Genomic DNA, 18938 nt, shown 5'->3' with positions numbered 1-18938 from the left:
TTCACCGGGTTTTAAAATCCGGATTACAAAAACGTGGGGGGGGATGTCCTCCACCTCTCAAACATGGAGGGCCGTCCCGTCCCCCCTGTCCCACCCAGGATTTCCGCCCCTGGTGCAAAAGCACGTCAGTAAATGTACAAGAGCAGAAGGTCAGTCCAGGACACCATGCTGAGCCATCAGCTTTCCAAGACACAGTGCCTGGAAATGGAGGATTTTGGATAGTTGATGGAATTAAAAGATTGGCAATGAAAATGTGTTTTGCCTATCCATCAGCATTTTCACATAGAGCCTTATTACAATTAATAGTCTACATTCCCTCCGCCCTGCCATTCAATGTGATCATGGCTGATCAGACCAGGCCTTGCCTTCTCTTCCATAGGACACAGAATTCCAGAGATTCACCACCACCCCCTCGAGAAATGTTTTTTCACATCTCAGTTTTAATTGACTGGTCCCTTATCTTGTAACTGTGTCCCCGCATTCAAGGCCCTCCCATCAGTGAAAACATCTCCACATCTATCCTTTGGAAAGGTCCCTTGGGATCTTGTGTTTTTATAATAAGGTCACCCCTCATTCTTCTAAACATCCTGGAATACGAGACCCGACCTCCCTTAATAGGATGGATGGCACTCTCATCCCAGGCATAAGCCCGGTAAATGTCTATTGGAGTACCTAAACACTTTTCCCTGTCTAACACCTTAAAGTTTAAGCCCTTAGTCTGGGGAAGTGAGCTTTATTAATTAATCACTTAAGTCTCCAAGTTCAGTGTCCTTGGCAATGGCTCTGAACTACACCGTGAACATAGGGGTCTTCACCACAAGTGCATGGGGCTCCTTAGATGCAGTCATCCTTGTCCATTACACAGTCAGAAAGTCTGAATTTGTAAATCAACAAAGTTGCAAATGCTGGAAATCTGAAATGAAGTCCACACCGACCAACAATCACCCATACACTAGATCTATGTTATTCCAGTTTCATACCCTACACAACTAGGGACAAGTTACAGAAGTGAATGAATCTACAAACCTGCAAGTATTTGGAATGTGGGAGGAAACCGGAGCATCTGGAGAAAACCCATGGGGTCACAGAGAAAAAGTACAAACTCCGTACAAACAGCACCCACAGTCAGGATCAAACCGGAGTCTCTGGCGCAGTAAAGCAGCAACTCTACCGCTGCGCCACTGTGCTGCCCACAATGGTGAGGCCCGTTCGTGCAGTGCATATTAGACTCACCTGGTGGAAGCCAAGATAATCCTGGATGGTGGAGGATGCGTAAAACACATATCCTTCAGCGGTGACAACCAGAATAAAGCCATTCAGAGCCTAGAAAACAGCACACAGGAGCATAAGTAACTGGACTGTGACACTGAGCACATCACCTGAAATCAGCTAATGGCACTGAGGACCACAAAACAAGCTAATGGCACTGAGGACCACAAAGCTGACCACGATGGAGCCAGTGAATGTTTAACGAATAAATCTTTTACCATGCTTAAATGACAGACAAAATATGGGTTGGAATTGGATTTGGGAACTTTTGGAGCTTGTTTTTGTTTGGTTGCTAAAGGAGTCCATAGGAATCCGCTGCATGTGCCCCATACACCACATGTGCAGGGCAGGCAAATCAATGAACAATACGGAGCTCAGCATAGCACCTTAGAGCTAAGGCGATGCAAGGCCTCATCAACTCACGAGAGTACACGACCACCCGTGCTCACACAATGAAGCGGCCATCCGATGTGGCTGGTGCTGTGATGGAAAATGATGTCAAATGTTGCGAGGAAAAAGGAGGGCACCTCTCTCACACACAGAGGGTGGGCTTCTGTATCTGAGCAGAGATTTGTGCCAGTCTTCCTCTACATGCCTCCCGCCTCCATGGCAAGACGCCAGGTTTCCTGACAGTTTAGAGATAGTTCAGTTTAGAGATACAGCACGGAAACAGCCCCATAGGCCAAATAATCTGCGCCAACCAGCGACCCCCGCACGCTAACACTATCCTACACACACTAGGGATTATTTACAATTACACCAAGTAAATTAACCTACAAACCTGAATGTCTTAGGAGTGTGGGAGTTAACCAAAGATCTCGGAGAAAACCCACGCGGTCACAGAGAGAACGTAAGAACTCCATACAGACAGCATCTGTAGTCAGTATCGAGCCCAAGTCTCCGACATTGTAAGGCAGAAACTCTACTGTTGCACCACAGTGCCGCCCCATTCTCCCACCTATCTGTCCATTAACTGGTGCCTGGAGAATCCTGCTTCCTATCCTCGTCCAACCCAACCTCCTTTTAAAACAAATTTGGGTGATTTTGTTTTTCAGCATATCTATGGTGAGAAATGTAACACTCGGACAGAATGTGAGCACCAAGAATTGGTGGGTCAAGGCTGGGCCAGATGGTGATGTAAATCAAGGCTCCATTCACAGCACCATCACACTGAAGAACGCCACACTCAAGGGCATTTCAATTTGCTATCCAGATAAGCTTATCGACCATGTGAGGAAGATTTCCAATCTAAGTGACATTCTGTAACTAAACTGAACATTAATGATTTAACATTATATAACCATATAACCATATAACAATTGCAGCACGGAAACAGGCCATCTCGACCCTTCTAGTCCGTGCCGAACACGTATTCTCCCCTAGTCCCATACACCTGCATTCAGACCATAACCCTCCATACCTTTCCCGTCCATATAACTATCCAATTTATTTTTAAATGATAAAATATGATTATATAGTGAGGTCCTCAAGGGGAGAAAGAGAAAAGTGGGGAGAGAAAGAGAAAGAGTGAGGAGGGAGTTAGGGAGAGAGATGGGAAGTGAGGACAGGGCAGAATGGGAGAAAGGGACACAGGAAGAGGCATGGAGAGAGGAGAAAGGTAGATAGAGAGCAAGGGCAACAGAGAAGGAGCAATGAAAGAGGGAGGAGAGAGAGGGGGAGAGAAAGAAGAAATATGGAGGGGGATGGAGGGGTGAAGGGTGTGGGGAGTTAAGGGGCAGAGAGAGTAAGGATGGTGAGAGGGAGGTTGCGAGAGAGGATAGGAAGAGAGGATAAAGAGAGAAAGAGGGAGAGCAAGGAGGAAAGAGACAGAGACTTTTGCCTCCATCACAATGAGGAGGTGCCTGGTGAACTCACTGTGGTGGATGTTAATTTGTGTATATTGTGTGTTTTTGTTATTTGTTACTATATGTATGCCTGCAGGCACAAAATTTCATTCAGACCAAAAGGTCTGAATGACAATAAAGGAATTCAGATTCAGATTCAGATTCAGAGAGCTAGTGAATGTGATGTATTTGGACTTTCAAAAAGCCTTTGACAAGATCCCATACTAGAGACCAGTGTGCAAAATTAGAGCACATGGTATTGGGGGTAGGGTATTGATATGGATAGAGAACTGGGTTGCAGACAGGAAACAAAGAGTCGGAATTATCAGGTCATCTTCAGAATAGCAGGCAGTAACTAGTGGGGTGCCGCAAGGCTCGGGGCTGGGACCCCAGTTATTTACAATATATATTAATGATTTAGATGAGGGAATTAAATGTGACATCTCCAGGTTTGCGGATGACACAAAGCTGGGTGGTAGTGTGAGCAGCAATGAGGATGTTATGTGGATGCAGGGTGACTTGGAAAGGTTAGGTGAGTGGGCAGATGCATGCAATATAAGGTGGATAAATATGAGATTATCTTTGGTGGCAAGCATGATAAGGCAGATTATTATCTGAATGGTGTCAGATTAGGAAAAGGGGAGGTACAACAATACGTGTACATCAGTCGATGAAAGTAAGCATGCAGGTACAGCAGGCAGTGAAGAAAGCTAATGGCATGTTGGCCTTCATTGCGAGAGGATTTGAGTTTAGGAGCAAGAAAATCCTCTTGCAGTTGTACAAGGCCCTGGTGAGACCGCACCTGGAGTGTTGTGTGCAATTTTGGTCTCCTAATTTGAGGAAGGACATTCTTACTATCGAGGGTGCAGCGGAGGTTCACCAGGTTTTTTCCCGGGATGGCGGGACTGACATATGATGAAAGAATGGTTCAGCTGTGCTTGTATTCACTGAAATTTAGGATGAGAGTGGATCTTATAGAAACATATAAAATCCTTAAAGAATTGGTCAGGAAAAATGCAAGCAGGAAAAATGTTCCCGATGTTGGGGGAGTCCAGAACCAGGGGTCACAGTTTAAGAAGATGGGGTAGGCCATTTAGGACTGAGATGAGGAAAAAACTCATACAACCAGAGAGATGTGAATCTGTGAAATTCTCTGCCACAGAAGGCAGTGGAGGCCAATTCACTGGATGTTTTCAAAAGAGAGTTAGATTTTGGTCTTAGGGCTAAAGGAATCAAGGGATATGGGGAAAAAGCAGGAACGGGGAACTGGTTTTAGATGATCAGCCATGATCATATTGAATGGCGGTGCTGGCTCAAAGGGCCGAATGGCCAACTCCTGCACCTATTTCTCTTTGTTTCTATGTTTCTAAGATGATGAGTGCCCACCATCTGCAGGGGAGAGTAGGCTGCTGGTTGTTCTTGGAACAGCAAAACTCCCAAGCACGTTGTAAACAAGACCCAAGTGTTTACAGATTAATAAAGAGAAACGGAGCTCATCTAAACTTCGGAATATCTTGCAGGACTGTGCAAATGCTTCTAATTTTTACACCCAACAGTAAAGCAGAATGTAGACTTTTGCCAACTTTTCTTGTACCCTGCCTATTCGTGCAGGGTGATCCAGTCCTTAGATTTAAAAAAAAAACACATTCTTTAAAATAACACTTTGCCCTGTGCAACGCCATCAATGCTGGTGAAAAAAATCCCACACAATTAATGGCTGCTTTGTTCTGCTGCTGCTCCAATATGAGAAGAAATTGCCAGCAAATAATATAAAATCAGCCCCAAGTCACGCAAGCGAACCTTTTCCTTCCAAACAATAGCTCTCGGCTCTCTGAAACAGCTCAAGCATGGGAAGGCACCATTAAACTCTCCATCAATGCCAAGATAACTTGACCTTCTTGGCTCAGACTATTTTTGGTCTCATTCAAAACACTCAGGCCCTACACTTGGCAGAGTTCTTTACACTTAAGGCTGATAAGAGCTCCACAAACAGCATAGTTCTCCAGTCCTGACCACATTCCCATGCATCAGGCAGGGCACCTCCCTGGACTTGATGGCACCAGAGAGACACACTCTTTGCAAACCTCCTTGAGATATTACTCAGATATAAGCATTGTATTCTGCACCCCCAGGCCATCAATCTCACTGCCCAGTCTTCACTTGGAGGAGATGAAGGCTATCACAAAGAGGTATTAGTATTCATGCCAGTTTATTATTGTCACATGTACCGAGATACAATGAAAAGCTTTGTTTGCGTGCTATCCAGTCATGTCATACTATACAAGAGTACATTCAAACCATACACATGTAAAACAGGTAGAGTAAAATACCAGAGGTCAGAAAAGCATATTACAGACCTCAATCAGTGGAGGTCTTCAGAATCGAGTTGAGGAATTTCTTTGGTCAGAGGCTGGTGAATCTGTGGAATTCATTGCCACAGATAGCTGTGGAGGTCGTCAATGGATATTTTTTAAGGTGGAGATTGGCAGATTCTTGATTAGTAAGGTTGTCAAGGGTTATGGAGAGAAGGCAGGAGAATGGTGTTGAGAGGGAAAGATAGATCAGCCATGATTGAATGGCAGTGTAAACTTAATTGACTGAATAGTCTAATTCTGCTCCTGGAGCCTATCACAACATCACCTCCACAACAATTCTCAACATTGGTGCCCTGCAACACCGGATACGTTCTCAGTTCCCTAATATGCTTCCTGAATGCTTCATGACTGCAGAGCCAAATTCAGCTCTAATTCTATATACAAGTTTGTAGATGACACCATTGTGGTGGCTCAAATCACAAACAATGTCGATGCGAGCACAGGAAGAAGATAGAGAACTTAGTGACCTGGTGTCAGGACATTAACCTTTCCCTCAATGTCAGCAAGACAAAGGAGCTAGTTATTGACTTCAGGAAGCATGGTGTAGTATATGCCCCAATCAGCACCAATGTGTCAAAATGAAAATAGTTGAGAGCTTCAAGTTCCTTGGTGTTAATATTACCAATGATCTGCCATGGACCTGATTGATATGACAGCCAAGTACACACACCAATGCCTCCTCTTCCTGAGGAGACTGAGGAAGTTTGGCATGCCTCCAGTGACTCTTACAGACTTCTACACTATAGAAAGCATATTGCTGGGTTGCAGCTTGCATTTAGGAACAGCTCTGCCCAAGACACAATAAATTACAGCGAGTTGTAGATGTAGCCTAGTCCATCACTCAGACCAGACTTCCCACCATTGACTTCATCTACCCTTCACGCTGCCTTGGAAAAGCAACCACAATTATCAAAGACTTGTCCCATCTGGTAATTTCTTCTTCTCTCTGCTCCTGTCAGGCAGAAGGTACGGAAGCTTGAAAGCACACACCACCAGACTTAGGAACAGATTTCCTCCCCACTGTTATCAGGCTTCTGAATGGTTCATCCATCAGCTGGGATGCTGGCTGATCCACGTCTACCCATTGTAGACTTTGGACTTTGTCTATGAATGAAGCACTACAATGGGCTGTAATGCTGAATACTATATTCTGCACTCTGTATCTTCCCCTTTGCTCGATCTATTGCATTTGAGTTTGAAATGATTGTATCTGTGTATGGTATATCTGATCTGTGTGGATAACATGCAAAACAAAGCTTTTCACTGTACCTCAGTACATGTGATGATAATAAACCTAAACCTTCATGTTGCTAATTTAAGTCAGGGTCACTTTCTATCCTCTCATAATGTAGATCAATTTGCACACAACATACTTCCCTGGAGTCTGGACCAACCTTCCAACCACTGCAGCAAGCGGTCTTCCATTTTGCAAACCTCCCATTCACATCAACACCCCCATCAGCATTCCACACAATTAATTAATCAACTATTTCTGGAGGGATTGTATAATCCTAAATACCGTCGCATCTACCTTTCTTACAGAAACTTACAAAATTCTGAAGGGGTTGGACAGGCTAGATGCAGGAAGATTGTTCCCGATGTTGGGGAAGTCCAGGACAAGGGGTTACAGCTTAAGGATAAGGGGGAAATCCTTTAAAACCGAGATGAGAAAAACTTTTTTCACACAGAGAGTGGTGAATCTCTGGAACTCTCTGCCACAGAGGGTAGTTGAGGCCAGTTCATTGGCTATATTTAAGAGGGAGTTAGATGTGGCCCTTGTGGATAAGGGGATCAGAGTGTATGGAGAGAAGGCAGGTACGGGATACTGAGTTGGATGATCAGCCATGATCATATTGAATGGCGGTGCAGGCTCGAAGGGCCGAATGGCCTAATCCTGCACCTAATTTCTATGTTTCTATGTTTCTATGTTTTTTATCTGCCTTTCGTTATCTAACACCATTATGCAACTCTTTCAAAGTGGGAGAGAAAACCAAACCTCGCTCGTCAGCACTCTCTCTCAATCTCTTTTTCCTGCCCAGTGTATCTTCTATCAACCTTCTAAATAGCTGGCTTATATTTGTCTTTGAGTTGTCCATCTCTGGCAGGTCTTTTGCTAATCACCAGCCTTGTCACTGCATCGGATGGGCCTGCCTCTGTACTCTAAGGTCTGTGCATGGTCAACAGCCTTGACATCAAGTATCACCTCATCCCCTGCCCACACTGCTGCCCAGACACGTTTGGTTCCTCTACTACACTTACCCACCACCCACATTTCCCTTCTTACTACTAAAGGGCTGAGAAGCAAATGCCAGGATAATCCACCCCATGGATGAGCTATTTCAATCCTCACCTCCAACAATAATTCTCCCTCAGAAAATAAGGGTACGTTCATCTGACCACTCAGCTGTCTGTTCTCGTGGAAGTTATCGAGCTTGTCTGGCATCCAGCCGGCCTTGTTTTTCTTCATTTTGGCTGCAAAAACAAAAACAAAAGGGTGCTTTAGAAAAGGAGTAGACAATAAAGGAATTTCAAGTCAAGTGTTTTATTGTCATATGTCCCGGATGGGACAATTAAATTCTTATTTGTTGCAGCACAACAGAATATGTGAATATGTAAACATAATACATAGTACATAACGGGGAAGAGAAAAAATAAAGTTATATAAATAACAAATATAGTGTAATAATAGTTTCCCCCAAGAAATAGTGATGTGAAGGGCACGACTGACTATGCTTCATGAGGCATTGTTTTACTCTGAAAGAGTAAATTAATGCATGCATTGGTCATGCCCACAGGTCAAACAAATCACAACTGTCAATTCAGTAGAGTATGACTCTACCTTCACCAATGAGTGATTCACCAATGAGTCTTACAATTGATTGGAATTCTGACACATTCACAATTCACACTTTGCATTTCTCATGAATGTTTTATGCAACATAGTTCGCATTATGAGGATGTTGCCAGGACTGGGCAATAGGGATAGCTTGAGTAGGCTGGGACTCCATTCCCCGGAGCGCAGGAGGATGAGGAGTAATCTTATAGAGGTGTGTAAAATCATCAGACGCACAGTCTCTTGCCCAGAGGAGGTGAATCGAGAACGAGAGGACATAGGTTTAAGGTGAAGGGGAAAAGATTTAATACGAAACTGAGGGGTAACTTTTTCACACAAAGGGTTTTTCACACTAGTGTAGCTGGAACATGTTGGCTGGTGTGGGCAAAATGAGCCAAAGGGCCTTTCCACACTGTATCACTCTATGACACTATAACATAGAACACCACAAGAACCACCTCTTCAACCTACAATGCCTGTGCCAAACCTGATGCCAAATTAAATAAATTGGATTTACCTGCATATGATCCATACCCCTCCGTTCCTTGCATATCCTTATGCCAATCTAAATGCCTCGTAAATGCCACCATCTGTTTCCACCACCACCCATGGCAGCATGTTCCAGGCACCCACCACTGTTTGTGTAGAAAAACTTTCCCCTCCTTTCGAGACTTGCTTTGAGACATTAAAGGGTACGTTTATCTGAGCACTCAGCTGTCTGTTCTTGTGGAAGTTATCAAGCTTGCCTTTTCACCCTAAAAATATTTCCTGAGGATTGCACATCCTCTGTGTAGGAAGTAACTGCAAATGCTGGTTTACATCGAAGATGGACACAAAATGCTAGAGTTATGCCCCTGTCCCACTTAGGAAACCTGAACGGAAACCTCTGGATACTTTGCGCCCCACCCAAGGTTTCCGTGCAGTTCCCGGAGGTTGCAGGTGGTTGCCGGAGGTTGCAGGTAGTGGACGCAGGCTGGGAGAATGACAAAAACCTCCCTACCTGCTAATAACCAAAAACTAATTAAAAAGTTGAGGAGGAACTTCTTTAGGCAGAGGGTAGTTAATCTGTGGAACTCACTGCCGCGGAGGGCTGCGGAGGCCAAGTCAGTGGGTAATTTTAAGGCTGCGATAGACAAATTCTAGATTAGAACGGGTGTCAAGGATTATGGGAAAAAGGCAGGAAAATGGGATTAGGAGGCAGAGATCAGCCATGACTGAATGGCGGTGTGGACTCAATGGGCCAAATGTCCTAATTCTGCTCTTATAACTTGTGAACCTATGATCTTATCGCGTGTGCGCTAGCCAACAAGGACTTGAGGTTAATCCCATTTTGTAGCCCTCCTCAGGGCCTCTTCCAGACACCTCCAGATATTTAATGTGGTGTGTGTTCCAGCTTTCAGGATTTAGCTGTTCTCACAGCACAGGGCTGTTGTGGAAATTAGGCAGCAACCCCATCCTAACCTCTTCCTGTGCTACTGCGGGTGGGCAGGTGTGAACAGATGTGATCATGTGAGCAAGCAGGGGGTGTGTGCAGATCGTGTGAAGACAAGGCAATCCCCACCTCAGTTCACAGTCCATACTCATTAAATGATTTCAAAACATTTAAATGCAGGATATAGATCAGATGGAAAGTTGGGTGGCATTGGCAGATGAAATTTCCTCCCAACAAGTGTGAGATGGTGTATTTTTTGGAAAAGCATATATGGAAGGGAAATACATGTAAATGGCGCGGCACTGAGGAATGTTGATGAACACTGTTCCCTAAAAGTGACAACACAGGTGAAGCAGAAGGAATGGCATAGTGGACAAAAGAGAGGCATATGGCATTCTTGCCTTCATAGGTCTGAACATCAAATATAAATGTTCAGACTTTGTGGCAACTCTGCAAATCATAGTGAGATGGCGCGGTATTGTGCACAGTTCTGATCACCAATAATAGGAAGGACATATGGTGCTGGGGAGCGAGTGCAGAGTAGATTCATCACAATGTTGCCTCGACTGTGGGTCTTTGGTTATGCGGAGATATTGGATGGGCTTGGTTTATTTATTCTGGAGTGAAGAAGGCTGAAGGGTGATCTGTTAGAGATACATAACAGGCTATGAGCCATAGAAAAGGTAAATAGTCTGAGTCTTTTCCCCATGGTAGGGTCATCTAGAACAATCACCAATTAAGAATCGCCAATTTAGAATCATCAATCACAATTAAGAGGCATTTATATAGATAATTGTACAGGCAAGACAGTGGGTTATGTCCTAAAGGAGGGAAAATGAGATGAGTGTAGATGAACAATAATTTCAGCATGGAGATAGTGAAATGAAGGCTCGTTTCTGTGTTGCCTCCATGATTCAAGTGAGGCATTTCAGGGCTGGTGGAACTGTATCTTTGGAAGGCAGACACAAAATGCTGGAGTAACTCACTGTGTCAGGCAGCATTTCTGGAGAAAAGGAATAGGCGACGTTACAGGTCAGAACCCTTCTTCAGAGTTTCAGTCATCTTCAGACGCTCAGTTTGAAGAAGGGTTCTAACCCGAAATGTCACCTGTTCCTTTTCTCCAGAGATGTTGCCTACCTGCTGAGTTACTCCAGCATTTTGTGTCTATCTTCAGTATAAACCAGCATCTGCAGTTTCTTCCCACACATTGTATCTTTGGAAGGTTCAATAGTTTAGAGGCATGGGAAGACAAATATTTTAGGGCATAGGAATGTCACAGCTGTTAATAAAATTAAGGAAAATGATGGAGACACTAATGATTTTGAAACATGTAAGCTTATCGTCTCTGCAGATCTGTGGTCAATGCTGCTAATCTTGATCACGGCCAAAGCACTTTTAAAATCATGAGCTTGATTGTATTTTGGCATGTTTGTATCTTCTTTCCATTCCTTCCTTTTCAAACGTAAAAAAATAATCAACAACTTCAAACTCGCAGGAGGTGAACCTCAGACACAGGGCGGCTGATAAAATGAGCTGATTTCCCTTTCATCCTCCTCAGGGCATTTGTCAGTTACTGTCTGTGAATACATTTTGGTCAACAGGAGGGTCTGATCCGCAGCCAACAAAAGCAAGAACAGTAACAAATACTACCCTGGACCAACCATATTTGAGGCTCTACAGTCTCTCAACCCAGGAGTTCTCTTGGTCATTTATCAGATATAAATATCACCAAATTTCTCTTGATCCAACTATCTCGACAATACATCGAAGTGAGCACACTAACCCCTCTACTGTATCCAGTAGACCAAGGAAATGCAGCATGTGCCCAACGAATCTTACCATGTTCTGCAGGCACACCATGGATAATATCCCATTGGGATGCATCGCAACTTGTCTGTCTGCCCAAGACTGTAGGGATCAGCAGAGAGTTGTGAACACAGCCCAGTCCATCACACAGACCACCCTTCCCCAATCAGCTTTGCCTGCACTTCATGTTGCCTCAGGAATGCAGCCGACATAATCACGTATCACTCACACCTCAGTCATTCTCGCTTCTCCTCTCTACTGTTTGAAAGCATGTATCTCCAGATTCAAAAACTGTTTCTCCCACGCTGTTATCAGACTTTTGAACAGATATCTCATATGCTAAAGATGTATTTGCAATCTGCCAATTTACCATTTTTTGACCTGCTTGGTCTCTGTAACTGTAACACTATGTGTAGGAAGGAACAGCAGATGCTGGTTTAAACCGAAGATAGACACACAAAGCTGGAATAACTCAGTGGGACAGGCAGCATCTCTGGAAAAAAGAAATGGGTGACATTTCGGTTCGGACCTAGTCTGAAGAAGGGTCTCGACTCGAAACGTCACCCAGAGACCCTGCCTGTCACGCTGAGTTACTCCTGCTTTTTGTGTCTATCTTTAGCAGTAACACTATAATCTGCACTATCTTTATTTTCCTTTTTTGAACTAGTTGCTATACTTATTATATGGTATGATTTGTTTGTCTATTGTATATTGTATATTGTGTATTGTCTATTGACAGCATGCAAATTTTAGTTTTCATTGTATCTCAGTCCACATCACAACAATAAATCAAAACCAAAACCAAAATGATTCTTTCAGGGCTCGACAGGATGGGTGGGGCGAGGGTGTTTCCTGTGGCTGTTGGTTCAAGGGTCATGGGACAAAGATGAATAAATAACTTTGTTCAAAAGGTAGTGGATCTTTGGCATTCTCCCCCTGAGCACTGTGAATGCATACTTGAGATCATTCAGAATGGAGATCGATAGATTTCTGACATTAAGGAAATCGAGGGATAAGAGGCTAGTGCTGTAAAATGGCACTGAGGTGGAAGATCAACCATGATCTGAGGGGGGTTGTGAAAGCAACAACTCTCATGACATTTAATAAGCATATGGAACAGACACTTAAATTGCCACGGGCTAGTAGATTGGATAGCTAAATTCAATAAGTAAATTGATAGGTACTTGATGGTTAGCATGGCCATGTTGGGCTGAAGGTCCAGCTTTTGTGCTGCACAACTCTGTAAGAACAGGATTAGCTACGTTACCCCTTGACCATATTCTAGCTTTCAGAGATCATGGGTGTTATAGCGCCAGATGTTTCTTTTCCAAATCCTTTAAGGCGTTTGATTAATAAAACAAAAAAAGGCCAATCTGTGATTTAAAATGAACTATTATTGAGTATCAATCACAAGTAAAGAGTTTCAAAGATCTGCCTCTCTTTCCATGCAGAAATGCATCGTAACATCATTCTTTCTGGTCTGACTCGGGGTGGCATGGTGACACTGCGCTATAGTTGCTGCCTTACAGCGCAAGAGACCTGCGTTCGATCCTGACTAGGGGTGCCATCCGTACGGAGTTTGTACATTCTCCTCATGACCACCTGGATTTTCCCTGGGTGCTCTGGTTTCGTCCCACGCTCCAAAGACGTACAGGTGGGTTGGTTAATTTGGCTTTGGTAAATTGTAAATTGTCCCTTGTGTATAGGATAGTGTCAACATATGGGGATGGCATGGACTCAATGGGCCGAAGGGCCTTTTTCTGTGCTGTATCTCTAAACTAAACTAAAATTCTGATTTTTGTGCAGTGTCCCATCAATTCTCCTCAATGCGGAGAGTAAGGATTACAGAGACTGCTTGGTTTAGTTTCAGCTTAGAGATACAGCGCGGAAACAGGCCCACCGAGTCTGCGCCCGACCAATGATCATCCCGTACACAGCTCTCCTCACACCTAAACCCATTCCACAACTTTTCCATCCATGGCTTTTGATATCTACCCATAGATTGTCCACATTGAGAGAACATCAGACCAGTTTAGATGACCTCCAACGACCTCCATGGCCTTGGTTTCTCCATGCGTTAAACACTACAAGAACATTCCTTCAGGCAGCAACTCATGTAATTATAGATCTGAAACAGAGCAGCCCTATTTTGCTTTAGCAAATTACTAACAAATGAAGCAAATATCATGCCAACTTGAATATTTACCTTGAAAATCGCAACCCTCGCCGGAGCCAATCAATGCATAGAAAACATCACACCATTAAATTTACCATCTGAGCAAAAGTTGTTCCAATTTTCAAATTTTCCTCGACCGGTGAAACAGTGGCTACATCAACCTTAACATCCAACCTTTTGATGACAAGGTTAATGTCAACCTTAACATCAATCCTTTTGATGACTATATGCTTTAAGAAAGAAAGGGGAGCTCAGCCACTTCTCCACAACCAGGCATGACTTGAGCCCACCCTGACTTGAGTATAGCAGATGTTCCCATTCGGCCCATCGAGCCTGCCTCGCCCTTTGAGAAGATCATGGCCAATTCGACTGTAACCTCAACTCTGCAATTCCACCAGCCTTGATAGTCCTCCACCCACTTGCTTGGCAAGGATCTCTCAAAAAAATTTCAAAGAGTGCTTCCATCTCTCTCTCTGAGAAAGAGAGTTCCAAAATGGATCCATGACCCTGAGAAAAATATTACCTCATGTCAGTCTTATGCTGGTGCTCTAGCTCTGAACCAGTGATCCATAGTTTTAGAATCAGTCGCAGGCTCTCTACACCCCCTCTCTGAAGATCCCTCAGAATTGATATATTTCAAGTACCTTATAACTCTTCTGAACTCCAACAGATGCAAACCTATCCTGACCATTATTTCCTCATAAGATTATTCCCAACAGCAATAATCAAGCAGCAATAATCAAGCCCACAGCATTGCTTTAACGGCTTCAGCAGCAGCATTTTACAAATAGCTTACCATTACCTTCCCAAATGAAATTGGGAAAGGATAATAGGTCAAGAATGAATTAAAGCTGGTGGACCAGGATGATCAAATATTTCATGCAGCACAGTTATTGCTGTGAACAGTAGATGACAATGCGAGGAGAAGGCTGAGGAGAAGATGAAGATAGAATGTGAGGTCAACTGGCAATAGTGTTAAATGAAGAAGGCCCATCAGTGGGGCAAATGTCAGGTGCAGTGCTTTACAGCCCTCGGACTCTTGGAGTGAAACTGGCACCATTTGGGACATTGACTACATCTCAGCCTTTTACATTATAACATCGAATAAGCTCATCTCCAAACTCCTGCACCTTGGCCTTGGAGATTCCATTTGCATCTGGCTTCTGGACTTCCTGACTGGCAGAACTCAGTTAGTCAGAATTGGTCAAAACATTTTCTCCACAGCGAGAACAGAGAGGGACCCAGCAGTGGGACGCCACCAAGAACAAAGAGGGACCATTGGGACTAATGAGTACTTTGTAACTGCCAGCGCCAGATAGGTGGTGATTGTTTGCGTACTTTGTGTATTGTATGCAAAAACAAAGAATTTGTTCTCAAAGAATACAGTATCATTGAATCATTGGTCAACATCTTCACAATCTTAGGCATTCATATCACAGGTATCCTAACCTAGTTCCTTCACAGTGATGCAGTGATCAGCAAACCATATCAACGTATTTGCTTTCTTGGGCATCTCAAAAGATTTAGCATGTCCACGAGGGATTCACTCAAACCTCAGCAGATGTGTTATGAGAAATATTCTGATGGGATGCACCTCAGCAACTAACAACTGCTTGGCACTTGATCGTCTAAACCTTCAGAGAGTGATGAACACTGCCCAGCCCATCACAGGCTCATTAATTCCTACATCTATTCCATCTTCACAGTGGCTGGAGGTACAATCAAGGGTTCCTTCCACCTGACCATCCCGTTTTCATCCAGGTGGCTCTAGATATCAGCTGCTCTACATCAGTGAGACGAAGCGTAGGCTTGGCGAACACTTCGCCGAACACCTCCGCTCGGTTTGCAATAACCAACCTGATCTTCCGGTGGCTCAGCACTTCAACTCCCCCTCCCATTCCGAATCCGACCTTTCTGTCCTCAGCCTCCTCCATGGCCAGAGTGAGGACCACCGTAAATTGGAGGAGCAGCACTTCATATTTCGCTTGGGCAGTCTGCACCCCAGCGGTATGAACATTGACTTCTCTAATTTCAGGTAGTCCTTACTTTCTCATCCTTTTCTCAGCTCTCCCTCAGCCCACTGGCTCATCCTCTTCCTTTCTTCTTCCCGCCCCCACCCACCCTCACATCAGTCTGAAGAAGGGTTTCACACGCTGAGTTTCTCCAGCATTTTTTGTCTACCTTCCATTTTCACTCTTCTACCTCTTGGGGAAGATGCAAAAGCTTGAAAGCCCAGACATCAAAATTTAAGACCAGCAACTTCCCCACCGCTGAACCAATCACCTTGTTTACACACCCTCTTCTCACATACACTTACTCTTAACTCTACCTCATTCAGTTATTCTGTTATAACACCAGTATTTTTGCACTACTTCAGGATACAGTCTTTGCACAATTCTGCTGTTTTGCATTGGGCATTGCATTTACAGTGGTATGATGTGATTGGCATAGATACTGTGTACTGTATGAGCTTCACATGAACAAGGAATTTCATTACACCCTGATATTAATGATAATTAACAAATCTGAATCTAATCTGACACTCAAGGCCCCTGCTTGGCCAAACTCGAGATGGTTTGCAGAAGCAACAGAATAGGAGCTGACAAATGGTTTATACTCAGCGCAAATGTTCTGAAGTTTGGAATTGCTGCTTTTTTAACTGAGGGGAATTTAATATCAGTCAGCAGGTTATTAGGATCCACTCTCCAATATATAGTGCATGCAGTTATAACAAATGAACCTAACTATGCAATTAAATAACTATACTTTATCAACCCCCCCTCTCCACCACCTCCCTCCCAGCCCCCTGCCCCTCTCCCTTTTGCTCTGTGGCACAGACTCTTAGACTGTTGCAATGCTCTCCCTCCCAAAATCTCCCATGGAGATTCTGCAGTTGGAAACGGGACAGTAAACTAATGTATACGAAGGAACTGCAGATACTGGTTTACACCGATGATAGACACAAATTGCTGGCGTAACTCAGTGGGTCAGGCAGCATCTATGGAGAAAAGGAATATGCAGTGTTTGGGGTTGAGACCCAGTTTGATGAAGGGTCTCGACTTGAAACGTTTTCTCCAGAGATGCTGCCTGACAGCTGTTACTAGCAACAATACTCCAAAATTACTCCAGCATTTTGTGCCAAACTAATGTACATCGGCTGCCAGCCTAATGGTCTACCACACAAGAGTCTGAAACCCCGTAAACATAAAACCCCGTTAATATCTAACAGCTAGTTCACACTGTCTTGTATAAATATCTTTAGCTTGAACCCTGATAGGGAGGTGACTCACTTTACATCTACCTTTGGTAGATGTATAAGCCCCTGCATCCTTCATAAACTTATGCCCGGTGCCCAGGGCTTTGGCAGCTGTGTGATTGTTCCATTGCACTCTGCAAATGCTGCAATTTTCTAGCTGAAGAAAATGCCTTCAAACTGAACGAAGGCAATGGACAAACTTGTTCCAGTAATTAAAACCAGATGTGGCTGGGCTAGAAGTGGTCTGCATAACATGACGAAGAAGCAAATCACGCACCAGCACCGTTTTCTGCACCAGTATGACCCACGGACTGGGGTAAATGGGATAAAGCACACGCATGCAAGAAACAGCAAGATCTCTCCTCCCCAGAGTTTTGTAAGAGACTCAATGGGTTATTGTTCTCTAAGCTTTCAGGAGAGTGAGGTGCCTATGGTTTACTTCCAAGCAAGTCTGTGCGAGCCTATGCATGAGACAGAGGCAAACAGAGGCGTCAGCAGGTATGTCACAGCAGGTGTGCCCAGGCCATTAAAAAACAATGCCTCTTAAACCTCGGCTGAACGTTGATAATGGGAATTACAAGCTACCCGCTCATCCTTACAGGCTGATTCTTTTCTCACATCGGGGCTCAATTTCCCTCTCCTGGCAGCTCCCTGCTGCCTTGCCCAGTCTCTGTCCCTGTGTACAACAACAAATACAACAATGTAACTGAGGGGGAGAAGGGAAGGAGCAGGCTATCTGGCCCCTTCACAGCTCTCGGGAACATACCATCAATCCCACGGTCAGCTGCAGCAGTCATGTTTCGAGAAAGATAACAGCAAGCGTGCAATGTTTTGAACATTGACTGTTTCTCTGTTTTTCCTTGAGCTGTTGAGTTTCCCGAGCATATTTTATTCCAGATTTCCAGCATCGGGGCAGTTTTTAAAATCTTTGTGCAAAGTTTTATCCATCCACCTGGATTGAAAGCTAAGCACTAAACGATCATTGATGGTGGGAAACGGAGCATCATATATGCAACTGCAGTACGGGTGAAATATTGGTGGTTACAGGCGCATGATGAATGAACAGTAATTAAATGTGTCAAGCAACACTGCTGTGCACCTCTTCAAAATATTAAAGATGAGTCATAAAATTAACAATGAGACTGATGATTATGTAATCCGCTTTTCCCGTTCCTTTTTAATCAACATTTACTATTCTATCATGTAACAAGCTGTTGACAGTCCAACTTTAAAACCAGTTGGATGAAGCTTCTGGTGGGATTACAAAGGTGAAGTAGGCGGTATATTCTTCTGGTCATTTTAGACACGTCCCTGGTAAAACACTGCTGGCCTTTGGGACAAGCTGGGCTGAAAGCACCAGTCAGAGTCACACAACCCTCATTTGTTTTCTTGCCAGCATGCATTTTCACCCCATGCGCTTTGCATGCCTTCAAACCCAGCTATCACCAGGTTCATCGCAATGTGCAATTGATACTATTTATTTGGCTGAGCCAAAACAGCCGTTACCAACTGCATATGCAATTCCATAAATGGAATGGAATGTAATACAGTAAAATGTGAGGTGTTGCATTCTGGGAAGTCTAACATGGGCAGGACCAAAGATCCTATAGATCCTATAGAAGACAAAGATAGTCCACTCGGCGAAAAAGCGGTAGTAGGGTCATGGGTAATCTTTAGTGCCATTTCCGTAACCGGCTTCCGTCTCCGCACCAAAGATCCTATAGCGGAGCAAAGATACTAGTGCGGAGACGGAAGCCGGGTACAGAAGCATCCTCATAAAAATCTTCTCCTCAAGACCATTTTCTTTCTGCCTCTCTGCCTCACAATAAAAAGCAAAAGGATGCCTATGTTCCCTCCACAGCGTGTGGGGAGCCTGGTCCGGATCAGCACGGCTGGGAAGCCAGGATAAAGTTGCGGGGAGGTTTGCAATGTATTTTTATGTAATGT

At 44.1% G+C, this 18938-nt stretch overlaps 1 protein-coding gene across 2 annotated transcripts in view; it reads right to left on the bottom strand.

Moving 5' to 3' along the window:
- The window catches only part of ahr2 (aryl hydrocarbon receptor 2), a 132422-nt gene that overhangs the window by 30046 nt on the left and 83438 nt on the right, over positions 1-18938 (bottom strand). For both annotated transcript variants that reach the window (XM_055638517.1, XM_055638516.1), the window contains exons 3-4: positions 7839-7960; positions 1234-1323 (exon numbers count right to left, since the gene is read on the bottom strand). In XM_055638517.1, the coding sequence (XP_055494492.1) occupies positions 1234-1323; positions 7839-7960 (212 nt within the window). The remainder of the gene's footprint in view (positions 1-1233; positions 1324-7838; positions 7961-18938) is intronic.

This window comes from Leucoraja erinacea, chromosome 7, assembly GCF_028641065.1.
Source record: "Leucoraja erinacea ecotype New England chromosome 7, Leri_hhj_1, whole genome shotgun sequence".
In the NCBI taxonomy this organism is placed as follows: domain Eukaryota; kingdom Metazoa; phylum Chordata; class Chondrichthyes; order Rajiformes; family Rajidae; genus Leucoraja; species Leucoraja erinaceus.
The sequence above is the reverse complement of the archived record's forward strand: the minus strand, read 5'-3'. Positions and strand labels throughout refer to the sequence as shown.